The sequence below is a fragment of the Lepisosteus platostomus genome, chromosome 10 (genome assembly GCF_059453375.1).
Source record: "Lepisosteus platostomus isolate fLepPlt1 chromosome 10, fLepPlt1.hap1, whole genome shotgun sequence".
NCBI classification, from domain to species: domain Eukaryota; kingdom Metazoa; phylum Chordata; class Actinopteri; order Semionotiformes; family Lepisosteidae; genus Lepisosteus; species Lepisosteus platostomus.
The window spans coordinates 47,475,806-47,502,619 of record NC_142620.1 but is presented as its reverse complement, the minus strand read 5'-3'; the positions used below and the strand labels follow the sequence as shown (position 1 = coordinate 47,502,619).

The following is a 26,814-nucleotide window of genomic DNA, read 5'->3' as shown; positions in this document are numbered from 1 at the left end:
AGTATTTTTGTGCATTTTCTGCATTAATGCTATATTTTAAATGTGCTTTCCTTGCAGGGACCAACAGAGCTAAAACTAAAATCCTGCATTAGACGGAAGACAGACTCTATAGACAAGAGGTTTTGTTTTGATATCGAAACCCATGAAAGGTGGGAAACCAGGCTGATATACTGTATTTTCCATTTTCTGACACTATAGCTTTCTTATCATTGAATGAAAAAAAAGGTAGAGTGCAGAAAGATAAAATGTAATGTGGGGAAGGATTTTAAAGGATTCTACCCAAGATTGTAGGAGCCTGTTTCTTACTGACATTCCTCAACATTTTCTTTACAGTGAATACTTCTTTAAAGTATATCTTTTAATTACTGTGAAAGGGAACACCAGGAATGTCTCATGTGTAGTCAGAAGCTGATTTTATTTTCTATACTTTGCAGACAAACTTAATATTTTATTGCAGTTTGTTGTCAAAAGGGGGGTTTCAACAAAGTCTGGAAACAGACCACTGTTGTATTTTTGGCCAATTTATGAGCACATGAGACATCCTCTCCCCCAAAACCCACTAAAATATGTAACTAGTATCTTACATTATCTCTTCAGGTACAGTAACATATCCCTGAAGAGATAATGTAATGGAGATACTGGAACCCCATCAACATTCTGGAAATATATTTGGAGATCATCCTCAAAAACAAAACCTAGTTCCAGCCCTGATTGAAGAACTGATAAAATGGCAAGTATACATCCATTCCTGTAACCCATGGTCTAATGTTTTCTTTGTTTTATTGTTTCTGTAGACCTGTACCTGTCACCCTGCAGGCCCTCTCGGAGTTTGACAGAAAGATATGGATGGAAGCAATGGATGGAAAAGAGCCTGTAGGTCACCGTCTTTTGTGATTCACTGCTGCCACCTTATGGTAGAACTACACTATGTGTAATAGGATCCTATCCAGTGTAGGTCATTTGCATGACAAAAGCAGGGCGTAAGAGTATGATAAAAGAGTTATAAAATTAAACTGTGGAAAACCTGGTAAAGAAAAATATGCATAAAAAGGATGAGAAAGCCAAGACAAAAACTGAAAATAGACTATACAAGTTAATTGTAGTAAAAGTGAATAAGAGCATGAAAAAACATGATGAATTATACAGCATCATTTGAAAAGTTTCCTTCAAGTACTTTGTAAATCTAGCATAAAGATCTCAAAATATACAGTAGGACTGTATATAAACTGTAAGGAGTAGGAGGATTTAAATATATGGAGCTGACTGTTATAATTATTAATTATTGAAAGAAGGAAGAGGTAAACTAGTGTCCGAGACACCCAGGGACACTTATCTTCTGTGGGAGAATGTGGTTCAACATTAAACACACTCTGACAGAAGTGTAACTTACAGTTCAGGTGGTGATTGAAAGAACTCAACCCATAAAAGGCTCAAAAAAGGTTTCTACAGAAGAGACTTGGTCAGCTTCCAAATATGGGCTGTCCTTTTCTTACTGACGGATTCTAATATATATACACAGAGTCCTTGCCAATTAATCCAATGTGAAAACTCTCTGCATATTCAAACAACTCATATAACACATGAAACCATACATACACTATATATATGAAAAGTGTTTTGCGACAGTTCTTGGCAGCCTTTAGTGACAGTTACAGTACGTTACTACCACAATTTCCATTATTTCTGCAACCATACTATTTCAAATTAATATAATAAGAGGGATGCAGTCCTCAGTCCTCAGTATGATCCGCAGTGAATAAAAGCCTTGAAACAGTACCAAGGTAGACCGGTTTTAGTGAACAACTGCTTAAAATAAGCCATTAAGAGACCAAGGTGGGAAAAACAGAAGGATGACTAGGGGTTAATATCAGTGACATTTGTAATAGAAATAATTAAATTGAATATATTTTATGAGTTCTTTTAACATTAAAACACAGTGTGTTGCTTTTCTTACCAAATGTAATTTTTGTTTTGTTTTTGTGCTACAGATTTACCATTCCCCAATACACAAGCAAGCAGAAAGTAGGTAACATTTTATTTATGATTTTCACCTAAAAGTAAAAAGTGGTGAAGTACGTTCAAAAACAGTACTGTAAAAAGTACACTTGGTATGTGTGTGCAGACCAGACTCACATACATTTATGTCATATGTTTTTGTCATTTGCAGTGGAGTTGAATGAAGTAGGATTCAAGTTTGTTCGGAAGTGCATCAATTATGTGGAGGCGAAAGGTGAGACACATCCCACCATAACAGAAGCACTGCTAAAAAGCCTTTTCTTTAAAGAATCTTCGTATTATATCTGTGATATCCATTTTTCTCCTGTGGAGGGCAGTGGTGTCTGCTTGTTCTAATGAGTCATGTCTAGTGGGTGCTTTCCTCATTGGACTGTGCTTTCTGAATAGGGGCCAGATGTAAACAAAAAAACATGGCTCTGCGTCATCTGTGTACTTAAGAAGGAAATGGAATTTGGTGCGCATGGTCCTGTAACAACTTCCTCATTGTAAAAATGCACTACCGCAAAAGTGATGTAGTCATTGCTGTTGGCTCGGCATCACTCTGACTGTTATAATAAACAGTCTGTAAGATTTAAGCCACCAGCAGTTGAAAACAGCCTTCACCACGCCGGCACAAGTACCTGATAATAATTTGTTTACAGGTATATCTAATTCAGTTTGAATGTTTCATAATGGAAGCTTTCTGCTTTCTTAACGTTTCCGTTCTGGTCTCGGTAATCCAGTGGTGCTTGTTAAGTAAAGAAGGGCTTCATTGTGTCTCATTATTTTTTTAGAGCATTGAACACTATTCACACCGACATGATACAGCAACTTGTTAAGGCAGAAATTAAATTAATTATACTGTATATGCCTTGGCTAGAGTGCATTCAAAGTGCTGCAGGATTTATTAATATTGTTTTTTACTTAAAAGGTATAACCTACTTTTCTCTTCCAGGACTCACACAAGAAGGGGTTTACAGAACAGTTGGCAGCAACATCCAAGTACAAAAGCTTTTAAATGCCTTCTTTGGTGAGGATATTACCTTGGCAACAGCTGCATGCTCACCGTCAACTTCACCTTCAGAGGAAAATCATAAACAATATTGTGCAGCATAGTAATCCATCCATCAATTTTCTAACCGCCTCTTCCAATTCGGGGTTACGGGGGAGCCTATTCCAGCAAACAGTGGGCACAAGGCAAGCCCTTTGGGTGCACCCTGGATGGGACGCCAGTCCATGACAGGGCAGACAGACACAAACACAGGTGTACATTCTCACACCAGAGCCAGTTCTCCTAGAGGTGAATTACCCTACCGGTATGTTTTTGGACTGTGGGAGGAAACTGCAAGAAAACCAAATGAACACAGGGAGAACATACAGACTCCACACACATAGCACTCCAGGTTCAGAATTGACCCCAGCTCTGCAAGGCAACAGTTCTAACCACTGTGCCACCATGCTGTCAGGAACAGTTCTTTCCGGGCCCTATGCGGACGACACGATCCGGAAGGTGAAGAAACAATAGGGAAAAATATCATGCAGGAGTGGGTCAGGAGACAGGGGGGCGTGTCCGAGGTGAGCAGGTGTCCAGGGGAAGTGAGTCCGGGGCAAACAATCCAAGCATAAATCCAAAAGGGAAATCCAAAATGGGAGGCAAAGTCCAAGACCAGGGTATCCATCCAAAGTAATTAAAAACCAGAACCGGGTCGGGACCGGCGGAACAAGGAATCAGGAACAGGAAACTAAAACCATAACGGAGCCAGACACAGCAGGACCCCGGGCTCTCACGAAACGGGATTCAATGAGAAGCCCCGGGCAAACGCCTGCGTCTGGCTTTAAAGGTGGAACTAAAGAGGGGCTGAAATAAGGAACAGGTGTGGGGAATGGGACAGAACGAGGAAGGACTGGAGCGCCCTTAAGAGGAGGAGTAACGATCGTGACACATGCTTCCCTAGGATAATCTAATCAATGAGTATTGGTAAAATATTTAGACCAGAAAGATTACAACCCATTCAAAGGGATTTTGTCAATCTTCCCATTTCAATTGTAAACAGACTTAACTGAAATAATAATTTATTTTAAATTAACAGTCAGAAGAACATACAGTATGTAGTGGTTTTAATACCATTTTCCTTTTCTGGATGCATGCTGAATGAAAAACAGAAAGACAGAACCAGCAGAAGTGTAAGAGTCTGGTTTGCAGCTAAACTGTCACTAAAAAGTGACTTAAAGAGTGGTAGAAAGTGTTCTGTTTTCTTAGCTATGTTTATGCTACTGTGTACAGTAGTACATAGGTAGTATTTGTGAGAAATCACACTTTAAGTCTCAAAAACAAATATTTCCATTATTATGAATTTGAATAACTCATATATTTACTGTATACTGTGGGAAAGTGATAGATCACCATAGAATTTTAGATGTAATCCCAAATCACGAACAAACACATCTTATTATTGAATAAGTTATATACAGTATATTTAACAGCTAGTTGTTGTCTATGTCTTTGCCCTAGAACACTATAATAATGTATTTTATTCATTTAAAAACAATTTTCCGGAGCTCAGACGGCAAGGGTGTCTAGCTCCTGACCGGAAGGTCCCGGGTTCAATCCCAGGTAGGGGCAAGAGATGTAGCTTGCTCTAATTCCTTCCATACGGCTCAGTCAGCTTTCCTAATGATTACCGGGGGTTAATCCTTTCAGGGGTAATAGGTTGGCTGGAGTGTGATGGTGACCACATCACCTCCACCTCCAGTGTCGGATGGTCAAGAAAAATGGTGGTCTTTGCCCCCTATTCCCCCTATGGGCCTTTATGGCCTGAAAAGGGGCCTAGAAGAGAAGAGAGAGAAAGACAATTTTCCAAATCAAAGAGAAACTGTAACAAAACCAAATATAACTGGAAACAGCTGGTATAATGGGAGCAATTGTGGATCTTTTGTGGATGGATTTTTCAGCTGGCTACTCATGAGGGGTTTTGATCGTTGTTACAGTTTGTTAAAATTAATCCCAGTTTTGATGAGCTTTGACAGTCACTTGTTATGGCCCATTCTGATTTTTGCTGATCTTGGCAGGGTTTCTTTTGGGCTAGTTTCACATCAGGGAAAAATAAATATTATTACTGGGAACCTACAGTAACACTATGTTAACCTCTTAGCTGTCACCCATAAAAGCGGGGATCAGTGACACTGAGTAGTTATGGATTTCCTATGTTTAACAGATCTAGGTAAGGTTTTGTCTCTTCACTGTCCACTTCATAAGGTGTTTAAAATATTAAAAGTAGAAATGAATAGAAAAAAATATATTATTATAATTATATAATTATATGCATCATTCCTTGCAGATCCCAAATGTCCAGGGGATGTCGATTTTTATAACAGCGACTGGGATATTAAAACCATCACTAGTTCAATGAAATTCTACCTCAGGTATGTACAATTTTTATTTAACTAATACATGTACGGTAGTACAACAAAAAGCAGTCAACAGCATCTTAGAGCTACAGTAGATTGTTTTTAGCAAAGACTTTAATCTCTGCAGAAGATGCTATGTCCTCTTCATCGCTTCATTTTGAATTCAGGAACATTTTCTCATGTGTAAGCATTCTTTTTAAGTAAAGAGGCATTGCATTGTGGTGGTTACAGAGCACAGCTAGAGAAATATTCAAACAAGTGAACTGAATCACGAGTCTTGCTACATTTTTGTGAAGATGAGCAACATAAAAATAATACAGGAGAGAAATATTTTTGTGGAACCATGTCTCTGGCACTCAAAAGAACACAACAGCAGCCTGTGTTCAAGGATGTTGAAAGAGTAAATCTGAGAATTATGAAACTATGTGAATATCAATGTAATCTGATTGTTTTTCTGCTTGATTTGCCACAACTATTTTTTTGTTTTTACAAAGTGATTGACTGCCTGATAAATGTGTTGCAATTTGGATGTAGTTTGTGTAGTTGCCAGTTATTATTTTTTTTAATAATATAACCAGCAAATCTGGACACACAACAATTTGTCTTTAATACCATGGCTCACACCAAAGGGGAGATTAAGGTTGGGCTCATAGATTGTCCTCCAACCTGCCCACCCCGGGAGCAGTCAATTCTACAGTAGGAAGCTCAGTGCTCACTGGAGGCCAGGAATTGGCACTTCTCTCACTGATGTCACCACGAGCCTTAAGGCGCCCAAGATTTTTCTGTTTCACAGGGAATCAAGACTGGCTTGCCCTTACTGGCGCTGAGCTAATTGTGTGCCGCCTCTTGGGGAATGTGATGTCCCATCTTGCCCATGGCATGGCGCCCGTATGCCAGGGCCAGTTCAACATTTCTTTCTGCTGTTAGGGCTTGTGAGATTAGATGGCAGCAGCCCCTTTACCATGGCTAGGATTTCATCTGCCTTTCAACTGTCATTCCAAACACTCTTTATGCCAAGACTTGTTAGAACTGTTTACCTGAATGACACAACCTAAAGATGCTGTGCAATAGTGATATCTTTACAAATATTTGAACTCTCTAACCTCTTGTATGGAACACTAATATCTGCCAGGATTACAAAGGGATAATGCAGGAGGTTCAAAATGTGAATTTAATAAGTACAGTTGGAGAGAGTAGTGTTTGCTTTTGAACAAAATAACACAAAACACGCAGTTCAGTAAAGGTCAAAATCAAATGATTATATTAAAAAAGAAGTGCACTACAAAAAAGTAAAGTAAAACACTTTGTATGGTATTTAATAAACTGCAGAGGAAATAAAGTTATCGTGTATGGACATTCGCATTAACACCATTATATGGTTTAGCTTGGCAAACATTTATATAATTACTACTGTTTTTTCCTGTTGCAATTCATTGTGCTCAAATATCCTAACTCACGATATTACTATAGTATACGTTGATAATTTCTTTTTTATTCCACATAAGTATTTTCTTTTAGATTATTGGAGCATTATTGAAGTCTACTTCTGTAATGCATGTTAAGGCCTGATAATCCCATCAGAAAGCAATGCTTTGCCAGAAATTCTGACAGTTCTAATGCACTAATTTTTCTTTTAAAAAATCTCTGGATATATCCTGAAAGCTCATCCAAAACTACAAAAAACACACTAAGTCTTCAGATTGTGTATATACATTTGTCCTTGAAAGATGTGTGCTGTAATTGTCATCTGGAAACTACTGTATCTACTGTATCATATTATATTTTTACTTCTATATTGTTGTGTAATAATTAAAATGTGATTTTAATTGTATTGCATATTGCTCAGTTTTCACAGTTCATCCAGAAAGGAAAATTCTTACATAACACAAGTAAGAATAACAGACTTTACATTTTGTGTTTCTTTTTTGCAGGAGTCTTTCTGAGCCATTGATGACCTACAAACTAAACAGGGAACTTATCTTAGCTGCCAGTAAGCTTAATATTTCTTGTTGACTGAAGTGTATACACAATCTTATGTATTTGGAAAAGATTATGTACTGTATAGTTTTCATATAATTTCACAAAAACTAGCATTTTATTAAATTGTACCACAGTAAATAATTTATAGAACACTTGTCTTAGAGTGCTTATTGCGTAAACTATCTAAAATAATTCTATTTCCATGAAAAACATTCTATACTTCTTAATATATTTTGTACGTGCTTGGATCAAAAGTTCTTTTTAAATTTGAGAACATGATCCATTTGGATAGATTAGTTAAACGCTTTGAGCAAATTGCAGTTGGGGCTGTAGTTAAGGATTATGTTTCTGACTGGTACTTTGCCAGGAAAAAACAGATGGTAAGTTAGAACTCAAAAGGGGATCATAATTATTAGATAGCAAAAACAATGTTTTATTTCTTTCAAACACATTGATGAACCTGAAACATTGTGTTTTCAACTGAAACTTTAAAGAATTAGCTGCCAGGCTTTATGCCATTGTAGTCTATGCATTCCTGCTAGGAGCAATTTTGAATGTAGCTAAATTACTAGCTTTGGTAAATCAGTGAGGCACAGGTGTTTATATTTTCATTTCTGAGTGCATCAGCCAGTGAATGTTATGAATTCTGAGAATTCTTTGACTTAATCAGTATGTACAATATGCTTTGCCGTTAAAAGGAAGTTCAAAGGTTTCTTACGCAAACTAGGTTAACTGGCTGAACTACAATTGCAACATTTGTATATTTAATTTTTCATTATGCTATTACATTGCAGACAAATTGCCTATTTCTTATTTTTAAGGTTCATTTGGCAAGGGAAGTAACTGAGTTCAAGCTGTATGAAGAATGTATTAAATTCCTCTAATGAAGAGAAAGTATTTTTATTAATGCTGAAAATGGCATATTAACCTAAGAGAATAGTGGAAAAATCTAAATTTGTATTTGTTTTCATATTGCTCTTGTCTGTCCAAGGTGTGTGGAAGTTATTTTTTTAAGAGCATTTCACAATGAAATCCTAAGACATAATGAGAGATATACAATGCAACAGATTTCATTTTGTGAAACTTTGATAAGTAATATTCAATTTGACTCTGGTAATCCATAGTCAAAGACCAAAGTATTTCATTTTACATTCTGACTGTGACTGGGATTTCTGTAGCAGAAGTGCATAACTGGCTCAGCACTCTCAGGGTAGAGTTGAGATTAGTCAGCATGGTCAACTTTCAGGTCACCTGTAAGCTTGTGTTGACATCAGTGAAGGATGTGCTGCTGTTCGAATTGGCACTGAAACTTCTGGAATTCGCAACAGAGCTTGCAATGTGTCAAAACACAAATGGCTAAGATAGTGGACGCGCCAGAGGAGCCTGTTCGCACTTTCTTATTTGTCTCCATATGGACACAGAGGTCATTGCTGTGAGCCCCAGACCTAATGATTCAATTGAGAATTTGAAATTGGATGGATATTTAATATAACAGAATAGGTGCTTTTAAAATAAAAATAATTACTAAAATACCTGCCTTCCAGTAAAATTTGTGAAATATATGGACTACTGTAAACGTGGAAATACATAGAGTATTGTAATAGAGAGGCAACTGAAGACATGTTGAGGGTTCTTGTCTGAACGACATTCTCCAGAAGGCAAAAGCTACTGAAGGCTTTTGTTTTTTTTAATTTGGTGTGTATCCCCACACTGTAAATAAAAAGCATTATTTAGCTTACGGTTACAAAGTGTGCCTGTTTTTTACTTAGACCCACCTACTTAAATCATGGCACTGTGCCCTCTACTATGTCCTAAGGCTTATTTTAGAATGCTGTGGATTCTAGTATCACATTTCATGTACATGATACATTCAATTATATGTAATGTATCATCAATTTATTATTTCATTGCTGTATTTTCTTTAAATACAGATGTATTTATTACTTGTCAAGACCAGTATTACTTAATTGACATTTTACACACAGGAGGACGGATTCTACATTTTTGTTTAAAAGACAGAATTTGTTTAAATCCTAGTGGATATAAGATTCATCTTGTCATTTCTTTCATGGTATCACATAGTCAAATTGAACCTTGTTCATTCCTATTTTCACTTCCTAACTTTTTTACCACTCTGTCAATGTTATGCTTCACCAGAGGGTGGTACTAGTTGTCAGAATATAAATGCTGTTCCTGAAATACTTAAATACTCAAATGGTTAGGAAAAAAAACAGGGAAGAATAGAAAAACCATTTGCCATTTGTGGCAAGTTAAGGTAAAGCCACTTTCCATTTTTAATTAAATATTTACAGTAACTTTAAAATGTTTCACAACTTGGAAGCCATGCCTTTCCGGTATGTACAAAGTACTGTATAGCAGCAACTGGTACTTGAAAGAAACGCATTCCAAGTGATATTGTACTTCTTTGCTTTTAGAGTCTGATAATCTGGACTACAGACTGGGTGCCATCCATTCCATTGTTTACAAACTCCCAGAGAAGAACAGGGAGATGCTCAACCTGCTGACCAGACATTTAGTCAAGTAAGAACCAGCTTTTCAAGGAACAGTTGTTTCATTAGTTTCCTAGCTCTCCTTTCATATCTTTTTTTTGTGTGAGTGATATCCACGTAATTATACCTGGGTTTGGTGGTTTTTGTTTCTGTAAAATGGGATGGTCCATTATCTCAGATTAATTAAAGTATTGACTGAAGTAAACTGTTGCAACTACATGCGTAAGTCATACAGCCAGTGAAAACCTGTTTTTCCTTTGATGGGGCAATACTTAACTAGACATTTTTTGTAAACAAACTTACGTTATTTTTCAGAAACAACAAACTGGAATACAAAAATAAAAATGATCATTCTCTGCTCCACACAAATTCCCTTCACCTGTACTTCACTCCTCCCTGTGGTATTTCCCTCTAGATTTCTGTTTAAGGGCCCCTCAGAAAATCCATCCATACCTTTTTCTATCTGGGAGCCGTAGCCAGGGTATAGCCAGTCCATTGCAGGGCTGACAGACACAGACACACACACTCACAAACGCGCCAATTTTCCCAGAAGCCGATTAACCTACATGTATGACTTTGGACTGTGGGAGGAAACTGGAGCACCTGGAGGAAACCCACACAACCATAGGGAGAACACACAAACTCTACTCAGCATGTATCCAGAAATGAAACTAGGGCCCTAAACCTGTGAGGTTTCAATGCTAACCACTGCTATACCATCCACTGACCCCTATAATATGGTCTGTAATCATCATTTTCTAGCAGAGTGTTCCATAAGACAAATGCCTCTAAACCATAAAACATGGAATTCTCTATGTGTTTTAAGTTAAATTCCACCAGGTACTTATTTCACAATTGGAGATCTGCCATTGACATTTCTTCAATTTTAGAAACACAGACAATGGCCTTGAATATGTTTGCTTTTCGCAAGTTACCCAGATGGTCATGTAAGTTAATTGAAATGCAAATCTTGTTTAGGAAAGGGAGACATGACTGTCAGGGATTTGTCATACTGCTTTGTGTTTTAATACAAATCTTTGTGTTTTAATACTTGGCAAAGAAAGTATCAAAACACAAAGTTCTTGAATGACAGTAAATGTTTTGCCACACATTATGATCATTATTTAAAATGGCACAGACCACTATTTATGATCATGGAGATTAAATATTTGCATAATGTTAGAAGGTAATTATAAATAATAAGGTATTCAAATAGAAGCAAATGTATTTTTGTGACTTTGCCATTTTATCTGATCATTAAATTGAGCTAAGTGGATGTCCATTATACATTTGTGGTTTCAGTACGGGTAAAGTAAAATTAAATCTCTAGAATGAAGATGTATTTTGCAGGCTGTTTTAATACAAAAATAATAGAAAAATACATTGTTTCATTCTTACACATTAGATATTCCGTGACAGCTTTTCTTTGTGAGGGCAAAGCACAGTTTTGACTCAAGCATTCAAAATAAAATAAAACTGCTGCATACCAACTTGGCTTTAAAAAAAGCAAAGCTTTTTTTTATAGGATATCACAAAAGTAGAATCTGTCATAAAGTTTCACATATGAAATTCAGCAAAGCACTTTACATTATTTGTTTGCTGTTCATTTGAATTTCCTTGAAAACATCTTGGTTTTTAAATGTGTTGTGGCTTAGCTGTTATTACTCACTTCAGTATGTTTCATAACTACATACTGTAAAACTACTTATTTGTTCTTTTGGTACTCATTGCTTCAAGTCTCAGTTAAAGATGAACTTTGTAACACAAGAGAGTTCTTGAAGACTAGTGAATAAATGCACTGAAGGAGACTAACACCTAGGATCCAGCTGGATCACCTGCAGTATGATGATTTAAGGAATCTCCTGATACATGCCTGCCAGGAGAGTATTGTTTAAGGCCTCTATTTCATAGTAGTTGCATTCAAAGGTCATTCTGATTTCAAATAATATTGAGTGGAAGATATAAGCTTATTGAAGTGGTGACATTAGTTTTACCTTCTAGGATCCTGTTATTGTATATATAATTCTGTCAAGATTTGCTTACGATGTACAGTATATCAAAACATTATTCACAGAACTGAATGTATTTTTCTCCACTGTTTCTCAGTCAATCCTAATATGGTATCATGATGAAAAGAATTTAAGAGAAAAACATTTGGACAAGACAAATATTGTTGTATGCTTGGTCTTTCCAAATTGCATGCTTGGTCTTTCCAAAACATCATTGGATATTTAGAGTTCAGGGAAAATAAATTGAATCTATATACTGTATGTTATTATTTCACCACAGCCTTTTTGTTATATTATACAGTATGTACATGTACGTACATTGTTTGCTATGTGATACAAGTGAAAACTATGATGGAAGATGCAATGAAAAATGAGAACAGGAAGTACTTCTTTACACAAGCCACTGTGGTGGTCTGAGCAACTTACTGTACCTAGCCATCTTGTTGTAGCTGATACCTTGACTTCTTTAAAAAAAAAGGCTGGATGAGATACTTGGATAGCTACTTACAACCAAAAAATACCTAGCTGCCTGAATGGGATGGGTCACACGACTCACGTTTGGACACTTTGTGCTTTTTTTCTCGTCTTGGTAACACTAGAAATTCCTGCACTTCAATCCAACCTCTGCTCTGACAAAGCATTTAAATGTGATGTGTAAAGTATTAGACTTCCTTTGGGTACAGCAATTTCGAACAGAAGCAGGCAGTGACATGTGTTCTGCCCTTCAGTTATTACTCTGGAGGCCTAGTGATTTGGCAGCAGACAGAAGATAGGGGTTTGAAACCTCTTGTTTGGTACTCTTCCCAGTCTTTCCTCCCAGCCTCGGTAAGTTGCCAGTGAGAGTCTTCTTTCTCAGTTTGATTTTGTGGTTGGGGTACGTGCTTGAGGCATCTGCTGTTTTTGATTAAAACAAAAACAGTTGTTGTTGTTCACCAAGCAGCCCTTATCCCTTTCTAATGTAAACTAAAGCCCCCCCTTTGTGTGTGTCTACATGCATTTCACAGTGTGTGCAATCACAGTGAAGAGAATCTGATGACCCCTTCCAACATGGGAGTGATCTTCGGGCCAACGCTAATGAGAGCCGAGGAAGAGACTGTGGCAGCAATGCTCAATATCAAGTTTCAGAACATTGTCATTGAGATTCTTATACAAGACTATCAGAAGGTAATGCCAGTCACAACTCTGACACGTTTAAAATAAGCAGTGCAAATGTAACCAAACACATGTTGGAACAGACACAAAAACATTCATATAAGATATGTAGCTTGGCCTTGTGTACCATGGAGAGGATTAGGAAGACAATCACGCAGAAGACCGATTTGTTTTGCTGGCCACAGAATTTTCAAGGGAAATCTGGACAACACCACAACACAAATTTGTTTTTTTTTGGGGGGGGGGTGAGGTTAATTTTAATATAAAATTGTATTTGTATTTAGAAAACAAGAAGCTGAGTTTAGAATAAATGGAAATTCACCAATGTAAAATAGCAATCCTCAATTTAACAACTGCATACAGTAGGTCACCTACACAAAACGCATCTAGGTTTTTAATTATTGTTCTTTGGCAATAATTAAGTAATTTAATTCATTTCAAGACCAAAGAAAAAATAAAAGGACAATTCAAAATTCATTAACACTAAAATATTTTGGTGTCATTCACTACAATAAACACATCTCGCTATTCTGTGGTCTGGAATGTAATCATTTTGAAAATAAGGTAAAATGACTAAAAAACTAATGACTAAAACTAAAACTATAAATGGCATTATAGTTTCTTGATCTAATCCTTTCAGTGATTTACATTGGCCTGAAATACATTTAGAAGTGAACTGTCAAAGTACCTTTTAAGCAAAAATCTTTAATTTTCTTCTGTTTCTTTATTCCAGCCTCTGATAACTTTCAACCTTATATCACGTGCTTCTGTATTTTGGCAAGTTGATAAATACTTTTATCTGTGTGTTCAATAAAATAATCTGTGTTCCTACTAGTCCTTTTAAATGGCTTTTGCTGCTACATGTTGAATTCCAGCGAACCAGTTTGGCTGGTTGGTTTTTATTCTTGCTCACAAGAACCATTTAACCTGCAGATCTTTAGTGCCGCACCAGAGGAAAGCACAGCTCCTCCTATTCCCCCGCCCAGAGTAAACCCAAGGAAACGGCAGCCAATCACCATCTCCAAACGTCCACCTCGCCCTCGGCCTGTTCTCAACCACTGCCAGTTTGAGAATGCTGATGGTAGGTGCATTGTTATGTCATAGACATTCATCCCTTGATATCTAGCTAACATACAGTCTTAAAGGAAGACTAACCATTGTGAGAGCTTTTCCTTATCTAATATGTGTAGCTTCAACATTTCATATGCATGGGGCCAAATCCATCTGAATATAAGCAATGTCTGTAAAAGTCAAAGTAATATTAATATAGATCATGAATGGCTACATGATTTTCTCCAGAACGTCTTGTTTGTAGAGGTAGAATATTTGATTCTCCTTTGCAGAGAAGAAGTCTGAGTAAGGTTCCTTCTTTACAATTGGCATTGCTAAGCCTTTCAGTTTATCCAACACCTCCTGTATTGTTTATCCTCCCAGTCCCAAGGGGTCAGAAGGAAACATAAACCTGTTATTGTTGGTACTGTTAGCTGTTGTTATTGGTACATCAATTGAACTGGAAGGACATTTAGCCGTAATTTGGTTTTCATCTTCTTGTGTCAAACATAAATGCCATTAACATTTGTTACTGTTTTTTTTTCTTGTACGCAATGAAATTTTTCATAATCACATTTTCAGATGAAAGACCAGTTAACATATTTTGCATTGCTAAAAGCTTTGTTCATAGGTCACTTAAATAGAATTAAGGAGATTCAATTCAGTTTTAATCATACACTGTGATAACTGCTTGTATTTTGTTGAACACCCTTAGACAAATAACAACATTTTTGCTTTGTGCCATGAGATGTTTATCGATCTGCTATCGATCTTTCAGTGTCCTTTCCCCCTGTTATTTAAAATGACTATGGTTGTATACATGTTCAGTGTCAGATCTATAGAATTAGTCACAAAGCATGTTTCAGAGTGCAATTTAAATTATACTTCTTTGATCAAACCACGTGTTAGTTGGCACATTTGGCATTGAATGGCACAGTTAGAAAAATGAAAGGTATCACCTAAACAGCATATTATTCATTTTCATTCAAATATTGCTTTATTTTCTTAGACTTTGTACTATGTGCCTGAGCTATAGCAAGATACTGACATTAAATACTGACACTGCAACAGACTCTATGAAAATCATCAAAGCATTGACTCTACCCTTTACGTTATTAAGTACTTCCATGCCCATGACCTATATGATATGAATTATGCTTGTCGGTCTAATTAAGATCATAGTGAAGCATGAAATAGCCTAACTATTAAAAAAGAATTAAAATAGAATAACTGCCATTGAATGGGAATTTTATCTATTACTTTATTGATCTCAAGTCCCTATTAAATACTTATGTATTTTTAGCTCAATCTATACCATAGATAAGAAAGGCAATCTTATAAGAATAATTCAAACTTCTATTTTGACATCAGTTTCTCCTGTGTCTGTTCTCTACTGAAAACTAGATCATCATATGATTTATGTCCCATTTAAAGTTAATAGACACAGATCTACAAACAGACTTCTTCCCCCATTTTTTGTCTTTTTGTAAATGGTTTAAGGCCACTGATGGCATAATTAAAAAATATATATAAATTTAATCAAAGGAAGCTGTTTTACAAAAACTTTAAAAGGGGCTCCTAAGAGGCTACGATACTCAGAAATAATGTTGAGCAGTATATTCCTGCCATCATCCACCTTGGCAAAGTCATTAGCCAACTATGGCTTCCCAAGTCATAGTTGGCTAATAATACAATTTCAAAATTATCGTTGTCTTGTTATTAAATATCAGCTGCAGGGACTTGCCAAATTCATAATCCGTTCCAATATTATCAGAGAGAGTTACATCACAACTCTGATAGATGTTTACTGACCTTTAAAGCATTTTAGAGTTTGCAGTGTGTGAAATGATGGATGACTCTGACAGGTGGTCATGTCATAGGAGTACATGCATAGAATATATTCATTCTGTACTATACAGGGATATCAGTGGAAAGCCAAGTTGCCTAACAAATGATTATTCCCAACTGGGAAAGCCTAAAAGTACAAAGGGAATTGAAAAACATATTAGCATTCAACAAATAATATCAGCTATTTGGATGTGATTAAATATTATAGCCATTTATTTTAATTAATTTCAGAATTTCATCTGGTTTATTTCACACAACTAAATGAATCAAGACCTTACTGTATCGGTTACCTCCGGAAAAACAAACAAACATGTGACACAATCAGGTGTACAAATACAGGATCAATTGCTGTATTTATATGGAGCTTAATTCTAAATGAAAATGCGTCTTACAAAACAACGAAAATGTATAGCAGTCCACTTCCAAACATTAATACTCTTTCACTCTTTCAAATATAATGTAGGTTTTTCAGACTGCTGTTATTACTGTAGTTGTTATCTGATGAATTTTGGAATATTCCTCAAAAATATTTAAATAACTGAGAAAGATAGGAAATTCATAGATTTATGAAGTAAGTACAGTTTTTTACACTGCTGTTTTTCATGGTAAAGTGGTGTTTTTGGACACAAAATGTATTGTGCTGGTATATTTGAACGAGCTTTGTTTTGTTTTTGTTTCAGATTTTTCTTTAGATGTTAAAAAAAGCTCTTCAAGAATCTGGCTAATTAAGGAGTACAGTATACAGCAGTGTTGAAACTTGCCTATACTAGAGCAATTATAGAAGATTGTTAATTTTGAGGGATCTGCTCAATTTAAAATTTGTTTTATTTCTAATGTTCTGTGCAAGTTTTTGTGCCTTCTTAACTGACAGCTTAACAGCTGACTTAATGAAACCTCTTATGTGATGTTTATGGGAGATATGAACGATATTGTTAGTTTTCACTAGACCCATACTTGGGACTCAGGACTCCCCTCAGTAAGGGAAAGTTTAAAAGTCTGTTTTAGCTATGACGAATGTTTGATCTGACCTAATGATGTGTGTTCTGTTTGATCTGACATAATCCTGAGGCCAAATAATGAGCTTGTAAGCTCTCTTTGGGGGTAGGGAGAGAGGAGGAAAAGTCCTGAGTGGTTTCAAACTGTTCTTTTTTTTGCTTTATGCTCTTTAACAGTTGACTCCAACATTGATGCTGAAAATGGCGGCAGGTCAGATGGAACTGAAACAGACGACACCTCTCAAGCCAGCCCTGTTCCACTCCAGCGGACAAAATTAGCAAACTATGTTCCCCATGTCAATGTCAAGGAGTCTGGACAAAAACAGGCCTTGGTGCCTAAGGTGGCCCATCGTCCTGAAAGACACTCTGACTCTGACGTTGCGAAATTGGTGGCTCGGCTGCAGGATGGGGGACAGAAACCTGATAATGCAACGGCCAATGGGGAGACAAGCATCAATGTGACCAGAGCATCTTCTTTTCAGAATCGAAAACCTCCCCCTCGCAGCACAGCTTCTGGTAAAGAGGGAAACCGCGTTTTTCTGTCCCAAAGCAGGGCTTCCCCTGTTCTTGACATTTTGATTTTTGCCATGCACAAAAGACAGTAAGAAGTCGCTCACATTTTTAAGTTGCTTTATTTATGACATTGAACACAATTTGAGGTGCCTCTCCAATTATATTGTGAGTGTGTATGAGAGAATGAATGTGAAAATTAAAGCTGTCATGAATCACTGAATTTACTCAGAGAGGGAGAGACACATCTATTGTCTTTGACAAGGAGGGAGTGGGTATAAGCACTTATTGTTTATTTTCAAGTATTAATGTACAATGGTGGCATCTTTCATTTTAAAAGCAAAATAATAAATTTTCGAAGTGTTCAATCACAATGTTAAGAAGGAGCAATTCTAGGCAGAACATAAGATATATTTTTTTTTTACTAAAAGTATCTTTTTTGGCTTGCTTTTTAAATCATTCAGATTAAACATATTGTAGTTTTAGTGGGTAGAAAGTTACATTCACAATACCTATTCAGCCTAATTAAGGGTGTATAGTCATTTCTAGTTCTTTTTAGGTGCGCAAGTGAAATATGTGTATTGATATTAAACAGTGAATTTCTCTTTTTAACAGTGTTCCGTTATGTCAGATTTGACTGCAGGTTGAATTCTGTGATATGAGCATTGAGATTAAATCTTTGTGATCCTTGCCTTGCAGGGGATGGGGACAGTGTATTAAAAGTGAAATCACCATCAGAGAAGCACATGATCACCAGGCCTCCAATGAGACCTCCTGACCCACCTACTAGATGTCCAGCACCGGCAAAACCACCAAATTTAGGTGCCACAGAGGAAACCACTGTATCTTAGTGAGTAAAATCTATCCTGTGTTATACAGTATATATGACTTTTAAATTGAAATAACAAAGATTCAATATAAAACATATTTGGAAGTGTTTTTGCCTGGGAATTAAACATTCACTTCTCACAGTATTGTTTTTAAATAGTGGTGCTAAACTGCATTCAGAATATTTGACAAGGTTGTTATTAGCATTTGGGGATTTCTGCTGTTCTTGTGAATCAGTCAGGGAAGACACTGATACACTTTAATTAGTTTTTAATTCATAAGAGTATTGTACATAAATGTCTTTCATAGGCAACATACAGCATAACATAACTTGTGAACTTTTAATTTGTAGGTTTCCTTATGTTAATACAAAAATTGTATGTCATTTCATACAGTATAGGTAAATGTTTTTATTAATAACAGGAGTCGCAATTTGTTATAATATACAGTACATTGGCTTGGGCTTCATGTTTCGTAAATATTGTTCCACATCTTAAGTGTTAATTTTTTTGCCACGTGTCATCCCTTCACATTTTCGCCAAATCTGTTTCCCTGCTAATTACAAGTTAAGATACTTTACATTCAGAGGCGTGGTGTTTTGCTTATGTGTGTAAAGTTGAGCATTTGTTTATTTTGATTTCTGAATGAGATATTTGACAATTTTGATTAACAGAACGAAAATTTCTGTAGTATAAACTAATCACAGCAATGTTTTTTTAAATAATTATGGCTTCAGATGAAAAAAGCACATCCTACAATCAATCATAGCAACCAGTATATTTTGATAAATAGGATGTAGTAAAAACGGTAAGAATTTTTAAAGGGAGGTCATAAAAAGCCTTTAAAAATGAGGAACACTATTCACACTTTAGTGATGTCAGACACATACAGCTGTTTTGAATAGTCTTTATTTCAAACTCTGTATTTTGCTTTATTCTAGAATTATACATTGTAAATATTTTCGTTTTATAACACTATATTTTTTAATAACACAACAATGTCTGTGATTTTGGGAAAACAACATATTGGAAATGGAGTATCCTTTGATGAAAAAAAGTCTTCCGTCCTAAGAAAAATGCATATTCTGTATTCTGCATATGAGGTATTTAGCATTTGTTCTAAAATAGATATCTCACGGTTGGAACATGCTCAGCAACTGAATTGTGCCCTCTGGGAACAGGACTGGGAGTGGGAGGTTAAAGCCAAAATAAGATGCAGAAACTCATTATTAATTTCTGGCGACAGGTTACTAAACTGAAAGTGCAAGACAAGAAAGGGGGTGATCACAGAGCATGTCGAGCTTTTTGTTTCTCTTTTGTGGAATTTAATTTCTAAAGTAAAAAAATGCAGCATACTGTATATCAAAATAAAAGGGGTCATTATTATAATATACCTCTGACCTGTTAACAAATGTCAGATTCATGCTGTTGTCAACCATTCTGGGCTATTTGCTATTTAAGACCTGAAATGTTTATAAAGATGTTATCAGGAATTATGTATCTCTACCTCATTGAGCAGATTTCTGCTCAGTCGACCGATAATCAATGGTACACTTCCAGACATTCTGTGTCTGTGCCACACAACATTTAGGTCAGTGTTTCTCAGCCTTACCCTGCCTGGGGAAACTTGCTTTTAAAACTGCAGCGTGACGTGCCAACATCCCTTCCCCCACTTATGAGCATTTAATCAAAATGTTGAGGGAGTGTGTTTCAATGGAGTCAGTGTTTCATTACACTAGGCCCAACAAACAGCACTGCCAAATGAACATACTATATACTGTTTATATTCAAAAAATGAAAACCAAGAGATTTATGCTCTATTTCACAATTAAAGACACCCAAAAAAATGAAGCTGCAAAGGCTAAAGAAAACTATCGTTGTTTTTATTACCTTACACAAACCACATCTTGTATCTTGTTCTTTGTTGGCAGAATCCCTGGTTTAATTAATCATTACAGAGAATATGTCTGTTAAACATACTTTTTCCACAGTTTTATGCAAGACTCTTGCCTCAACTGTATTTAATTTCTGGTATTGTGCATCTATTTTTTATTTAATTTTCAAAGACAGAAATTAAACTATTCTATTCTTAACAATAACCAAATTAAAATCACCAAAAGTAAAAAGAAAATCTAATAAAGGTTCACAACATAGAAAAAATGTTATTTAAAGGGGTTACAGACACTTTTTCTATGAGCAATAGTCCGCAAAGCACAGTTGACACCTACTGTAAATTTGACTGTTTTGAGATGTGTTTTATTTATTTGTTAAAATGCCAAACCTAGTTTCTGTTGCTGTTATGTAAATGCAGCAGGTATTGGGTTTCCTCTAACTCCTTTTGACAACTTTTCTAGCACTGGTTGAATACTGCCAGGTCACATACAACATAAGGAAATGCACTTTGTCTTTTTTTATTTTACTGAGTGCTTGCAAAAAATTGAGACTATGAAAGCACAGAATTTGTGCATGTAAAAGTTATTGAATGAACAGTCATTTATTATACATTAATTGATCATTTTTTTCAGACACTGAATCTTAGTGTCTGAGAGCACTTTTGAGAATAGGCAATTAAAACAAAATGCAATACCATGTTCTAAATAATTGAATTGAGCTACTGTATTTCACTTCACTGAAGGTTTACTTTATATCCACTCTATATCACTTAATATGACCTATTATATTTCAGATTGAGTGTTTCTCCTAAGCTAAAATTCTAATCCCGTAAGAAGTGTTGTCAGTACCAAGTAAATTTACTTTCGAACTGGTCTATACTAAAGGATGTACATAAAATTTACAGTCATTTCATTAGTTTCCCTTTTTGTCCTTTTTTGGTCAAAGGAGTTAATCGAACTCAGGGGTGGGCAAATAAATCGAAGGTAACATGCTCTCTCTAAAACTGTCAGTTGTATATTTGTTGTTATTGGACTGGATAGCTTTTCATCTGAGTCTGACTGGCAATAAAGATATTTATCGCTGATCGTCTGAAAGGGTTTCCTGTTTTTATTTCCCTAGTGTTGCTTCCAAAGCCAAGTTTTTCGAGAATGCCTCAAGACAAATCGTGAGGTAAGTGTTTTTTTTTCTTCATCGCTATTAAGAAATGTCTTAGAAAAGAAAATGGTTGTTTTTTTTGTTGCCAACATCCATTAGGATTGTACAACTGGTGCAGTATCTGGGGCACAGCTGTATGTCTTTTAGATGATGAGTTTTCAAATGAAACCTTATTTTTATCATTATTTTCTCTGCAGTAAATGAAGCTGAAGTACTGTGTGTGCTTGGCGGTGGGGTTCTGAAAAGGAAAGGGTTCTGTTCTCATCCTTCACACTTTGCATGCTGATTTCCAAGTGGAAATGGTTAAGGTCCTCCAAATTCTTGATTGATAATCATGAAAACATAAGTAGTGACCAACTGTGACATCAGGATTCCCATTTTTAAATTTGGGTTCAAGTGGACAGCTGTCCTCTGTTAGTGTAACAAATGAGCAATAGTTCCCTATTAAACAAGTAGATTTGTGATCTAGTGTGCCTTTACAGCTCTTAAACGAGCTCTTTATTTTTCTGGTTTTGGCAGATTTTAGCATCAGACAAATTACTACTGTCCTTTGACCTTACCTGATATTGGATAGTGTTTTGTATTAACCTTAGGTTTCTTTAGATCCTATATAAGTGAATCTTGCTTGTGATTACTCTTCGTGCATATGGTGATGTAGAAGATGGTCATAGTGGTGATGCTGACAAAAAACATCTCATCTTATAGTCAGCATGTCACCTTTAACATTTATGCATATAAGTGACCTGTCATCAAGTTTAGCAGACAGAATCAAGATTTTGCAGTGTTCCCCTTTCAGAGAAGCCTGCAGAGTCCGCTGTTCAGTTCTTCTCACAGAGGTGTACAACAAGTCACTGAGTTGCTAGTTGTAAGCCCTCTCCCACTTTTCAATAAATGGATGTTAGGAAAACTGGAAAGAAAGAATTCCTGGTGAGCTTAACTTAAAATTAACTTTACCCTTTACACCCAGTCTTCTGGCTTTGTGTAAGGTGTATATTGAAAGGTTGCTGTATGCAGTATAATTATGAAGCAGCTGCATTTTTAGTCTTTCATGGTTTTTGAATATGCATTATACTCTAAGACCTAATGTTATTTGATCTATAAACATATGGACCTCAGTTTAGTCTGAAGAACTAAAATCCTGGCAATTTGTTCATAATATCTCAGAATTGATAGAACAAATACAGGAGTGACATACTTACTCAAGCATGTGTCTGCTCTTGTTTTCCTTAACCTTGGCAGGTTAGATCAGTGTAGAAGTTGCTTAATATATTGTGCTTTTGTCTTTTTAATTGTTGTACACGAATGTAATTTTAGATTAAGTTTAAAACAGGTCACCTCTGAGATCTCAACCTAAAGAATGAATAAACAACACAAATTTCAGGTAGAAGCCATGTTTAATGAACAGAAAATGATTACCTTAAAGCAAAACAATGAGAACTGTTATGTAAAAAGGCGGATTTTGCTTGGCAGCAGCACTCATTAAAAATCAAGGGAGATGAACACACTTTTGCTCCAGATCACATAGACAGGTGATACACGTGCATACCAAAAACCACTTACGCAAGCTAACTGACAGGGAAATTGCTAATTGGGGAAGAACCCCTGCCAAGAAAATGCCCTCTGAAAGAATTTTTGGTTCATTGAAATTGGTCTTGGGCCACCATGAAATTGATTATGAGATGAAGTGCACATACATTAGATTTTTCAATGTGTCACTATTAATTTGTGCATTTAAGTGTGAATTTTAAGTACAAAATTATTTAGCAGAAATCCTCTTGACAAACAAATGACCAAGGAACTGCCCTTTGCACTCGTACCCAGCCATGCTAATCCAAAATAACTCCAGCCAGATCAAGATATCTGGTTGCCTTTAACCCTTCAATAGCTCAGAATTTAAATTCGTTATGCTTAAATAGGCCTGTAGATGCTGTATATCTTTTTTACATCTGTTGTTAAACTGTACACGTAACCTTATGCATTAAAATTGATTTGAGTATTTTTAGATAATAAATTAGATACAGTACATTGAATGTTTAGTTTCATGACTGTCAATAATTGGACTGTGGAGGTGTATGGATTCCTAACTGAAAATGCACATACTTTCTAACCACTAAATGAATCACTTTCGATGTGTCAAAAAATTCAAGAATAAAGCAGAATTCTACTGGTGTCACATTTTAGAAATTCAGACTTCCGGGAAAAAAAATGAAATGTCTGCAGACAGCAATTTTTTTTCAAATATAATGGTATTGTGACTTGTTATTTATTACTTGCCATTTCACCAATAAAGTTTAAGGATCATTGCAGAAACAAAACACAGCTCCTTGTAAATACTACTGAGATCTTTATATATCAAACCATATTGTTCAGGCTGTACAGTCTGTTAGGAAAAGGCTTACATGCTAATGCAGGAAACCAAGAAGAAAAGATCTTTTTAAGTCATGTTAAAAATCTTTTTTTTCAACTTTTCCTTTGTCACTCGGATAATATAGAATATACTTGGCACATAAACGTTTCCTTTCCATGTGTTCAGTTCCTCTATCTGGATTTTACATTTTGAAAAGGGGTAATGATGAATGCAGATTTTTCTTTTATGAAAAGAAAACAGGAAAGTTAAGTGCCACAAATAGACACAACAGATCTTAAGTCATGTTTTGTATTCTTAGAAAAGGCCAAAAACATGAAAATGTACTCTTTTGTTATAAGTGAATATAATGTGGCCATTTTTAATCATCTTTAACTTGTTTATTCCATGAAAACTTGTGGCAACTTCAAGACACTGGAGTGAAATTAATAAATCTAATTTTAAAATGTTCAAAAGATAGTTTTCTTTTTCAGTTTCTCCTTTAATAGTGTTATAGTGATTTAGAAAGTATTTGACAAATATAATTGTTCCCAGAAAAAAAGCTCGCCAGATATCAGTTTTACCATGAGTTCGTTTTTTGGATACAGAAAGAAAGAAAAAAACATTAAAATATTTAACCACACACAGAATCTCTTTTTATATAATAATCATGAAGGTCGCCATTCCTTAGCGACTGGAAAACCAAGTATATTATTCCTATACTCGCCTCTGATGCAGAGCAGGAACCATTAAAGTTTTCAGGTGGAATACACACATTCATAGTGCGTTGAGACCAAAATCAATAACCATTTTGTGCTTGGCAGAAAGTGTTATCTTACTGTAATTCTTTAAACTGATTTAACATTATTGTGCTTGTTTCTTCTTGACCTATATTTATATTTTTGCCCATTACATGATAAAAAACAGTGACCATTTTTATATGGAATGAAAGTATATTTTAAAACAATCCAGGCAATCACCACTTTAAATACTCAGTTCGCATAGATTCAGAAGCATGCAAGAAATTTGTGATTTTTCCTTTAGGTTACGAACATGTCAAGAACATTTCCTTGTTCCTCCCTGTGCAGGAATTAGCTCAAACTAACTGATTGTTCTGATAAAGGGATATATTAGGTAATTAAGTCAGGTAGGACTCTTGCGTATGAACTGGGTGTGTCTGCAGTACAGAACAAGTATTACGTAGATAGACTTGTTATTCTCTTCACATATTTCTAATCACGTCAACAAAATGGTGTAACAATAAGGTATTCTTTTAACTTGTATCCTTTTATCCTTTTACAAGTTACATAATAGTAACCCTATTCATTGCTGGTTTAAATTCTCAAGTAGTACCTGTATAAAAGTGTGTACTGTTACATCGATACATTCTGACATACATGCCAAAGTAGTTTTCATGCTAAAGCTGCTTTTCAATGCTATTTTGAAATAATGCTTTACGTTTGTCCATCTCTATAATTATTCTGAATCCATCTTTTATTTCTTTGTAGTTCATCTCCAGCTTCTGCTGTGCTAAATGTGAAAGAAGAGGTAGAGTATTTGTTTTGTTTATTAATAGGAATGATCAATTAATTCAGCTTACAGAAGGGATGTAATAAAAAAGGTACAGATGGTCACGCCTTTGCTCATTGAATTTTCCCTCCCAATCAGTGTATGTTTGACAGGATGTCAAAGCCCAAAAAGTAAACAGAAAAAAAAAGTTTAAATGTTGTTGTAACAGTTAAAGACATTTATTTAAAAACTGTAAGTGTATGCTTTTAGTTCTCTGTTGTGTGATACGCATTTTAATTTTTATGTATAACAAAATAGTTGGGAATGTCAAATTTATGAGTTACCATAGCAGTAGTGCTAATTTTAAATCTAATTTTACAAATTTTCTTTTGCTCAGTTGGTGATAAAATGTGTTCAGGGTATTCCAAGCCTTGCAAAAATATTCACCCCTTTCTAATAATGTCCCATTTTGTTGAATTACAAATGATGTACAGTATACATATTTTAATTGATTATTTTTAATGTTTCAACTGAACACTTTTATGAATGAGTCATTAAAGTCAGAAATTTTAAGTTGGCAAAACTTTAAGTCATATCACCCTGCAACTTACAGCTGGCAACCCACTGAAGCTAAGCAGGTGTGAGCCTGACCAGTACCTGGATGGGAGTCCTCCTGGGAAAAGTTAAGGTTGCTGCTGGAAGAGGTGTTAATGGGGCCAATAGGGGATGCTCACCCTAATGCTCCAGTATAGTGATGGGGGCACTATACTGTAAAAAAAAAACAGAACTTCCAGTCCCTGCTGATGAGAAGCAGCCCCACAACATAATGTTGCCACCACCATGCCTGAAAGTAGGGAGCAGTGGGTGATGCACCATGCAGGGTTTGCATTTTAAAGTTTTCCATTTTGACCTAAAAAGTATTTTTTTTCTAATTTGACCACAAAACCCTTGGCATGTCTTTAGAGCTCCGTTAAAAGCTTTGTTGCAGTCTCCATGACTTGAGATGGTTTTGCCAATCTGACATTCAGGCCAGGTTTTTGTTTTTGTGTGTTGTGATGACTCATTGGACATTTTCTCCTAAGTCACTGAACACCTTTGAAGATTGTCTCTGGCTTCCCTGTGGCAACCCTAACCAGTTTCCTCCTTGTCTAGCTGTGCAGTTTTAGAGGAACAGCCTAATCCACATAATATTGGTGTTGTATAATATACCTTTTTCTTCTTTATAACCAGTTTCACCATGCTCAAGGAGATACTACATTCAAGTGTCTTTTAATTTTGTATACCCCGTTCCTGTTTTATGGTTTTCTGCAGTTTTACCTGTGAGTTGTTTTGAAAAGTTCCTTGGTCTCCATAGATCAGTTTTTGCTTGAAATTCATTACCTGACTGAGGGACTGTACAGAGACAAGGGCATTTTTTTTCTGAAATCATGTGAATCACGATTGTTGCAGACAGACAACACTCAACTGAGTAACTTGACAATTTTGTGCTCCTGGGTCAATTTAAGTTTACCAAGAGTAAATACTTATGCAATCATTTTAATGTATAATTCTCTGCAGTTTTTGCTAACATTTAATTTATTTAACCTATTAAAAGAATAGATTGAGGATTCAAGGTTTGGTTGACAATAT

The 26,814-nt window shown here is 35.7% G+C and overlaps 1 protein-coding gene across 1 annotated transcript in view; it reads left to right on the top strand.

Annotated features, from left to right (window-relative positions):
- Positions 1-26,814, top strand: part of ophn1 (oligophrenin 1) — a 70,190-nt gene that overhangs the window by 39,874 nt on the left and 3,502 nt on the right. The window contains exons 10-23 of the mRNA XM_088596788.1: positions 58-149; positions 795-873; positions 1,989-2,022; positions 2,168-2,230; positions 2,951-3,025; positions 5,334-5,418; positions 7,335-7,393; positions 9,819-9,924; positions 12,907-13,066; positions 13,988-14,135; positions 17,125-17,463; positions 18,157-18,307; positions 21,297-21,347; positions 25,185-25,224. Of these exons, the coding sequence (XP_088452914.1) occupies positions 58-149; positions 795-873; positions 1,989-2,022; positions 2,168-2,230; positions 2,951-3,025; positions 5,334-5,418; positions 7,335-7,393; positions 9,819-9,924; positions 12,907-13,066; positions 13,988-14,135; positions 17,125-17,463; positions 18,157-18,307; positions 21,297-21,347; positions 25,185-25,224 (1,482 nt within the window). The remainder of the gene's footprint in view (positions 1-57; positions 150-794; positions 874-1,988; positions 2,023-2,167; positions 2,231-2,950; positions 3,026-5,333; positions 5,419-7,334; positions 7,394-9,818; positions 9,925-12,906; positions 13,067-13,987; positions 14,136-17,124; positions 17,464-18,156; positions 18,308-21,296; positions 21,348-25,184; positions 25,225-26,814) is intronic.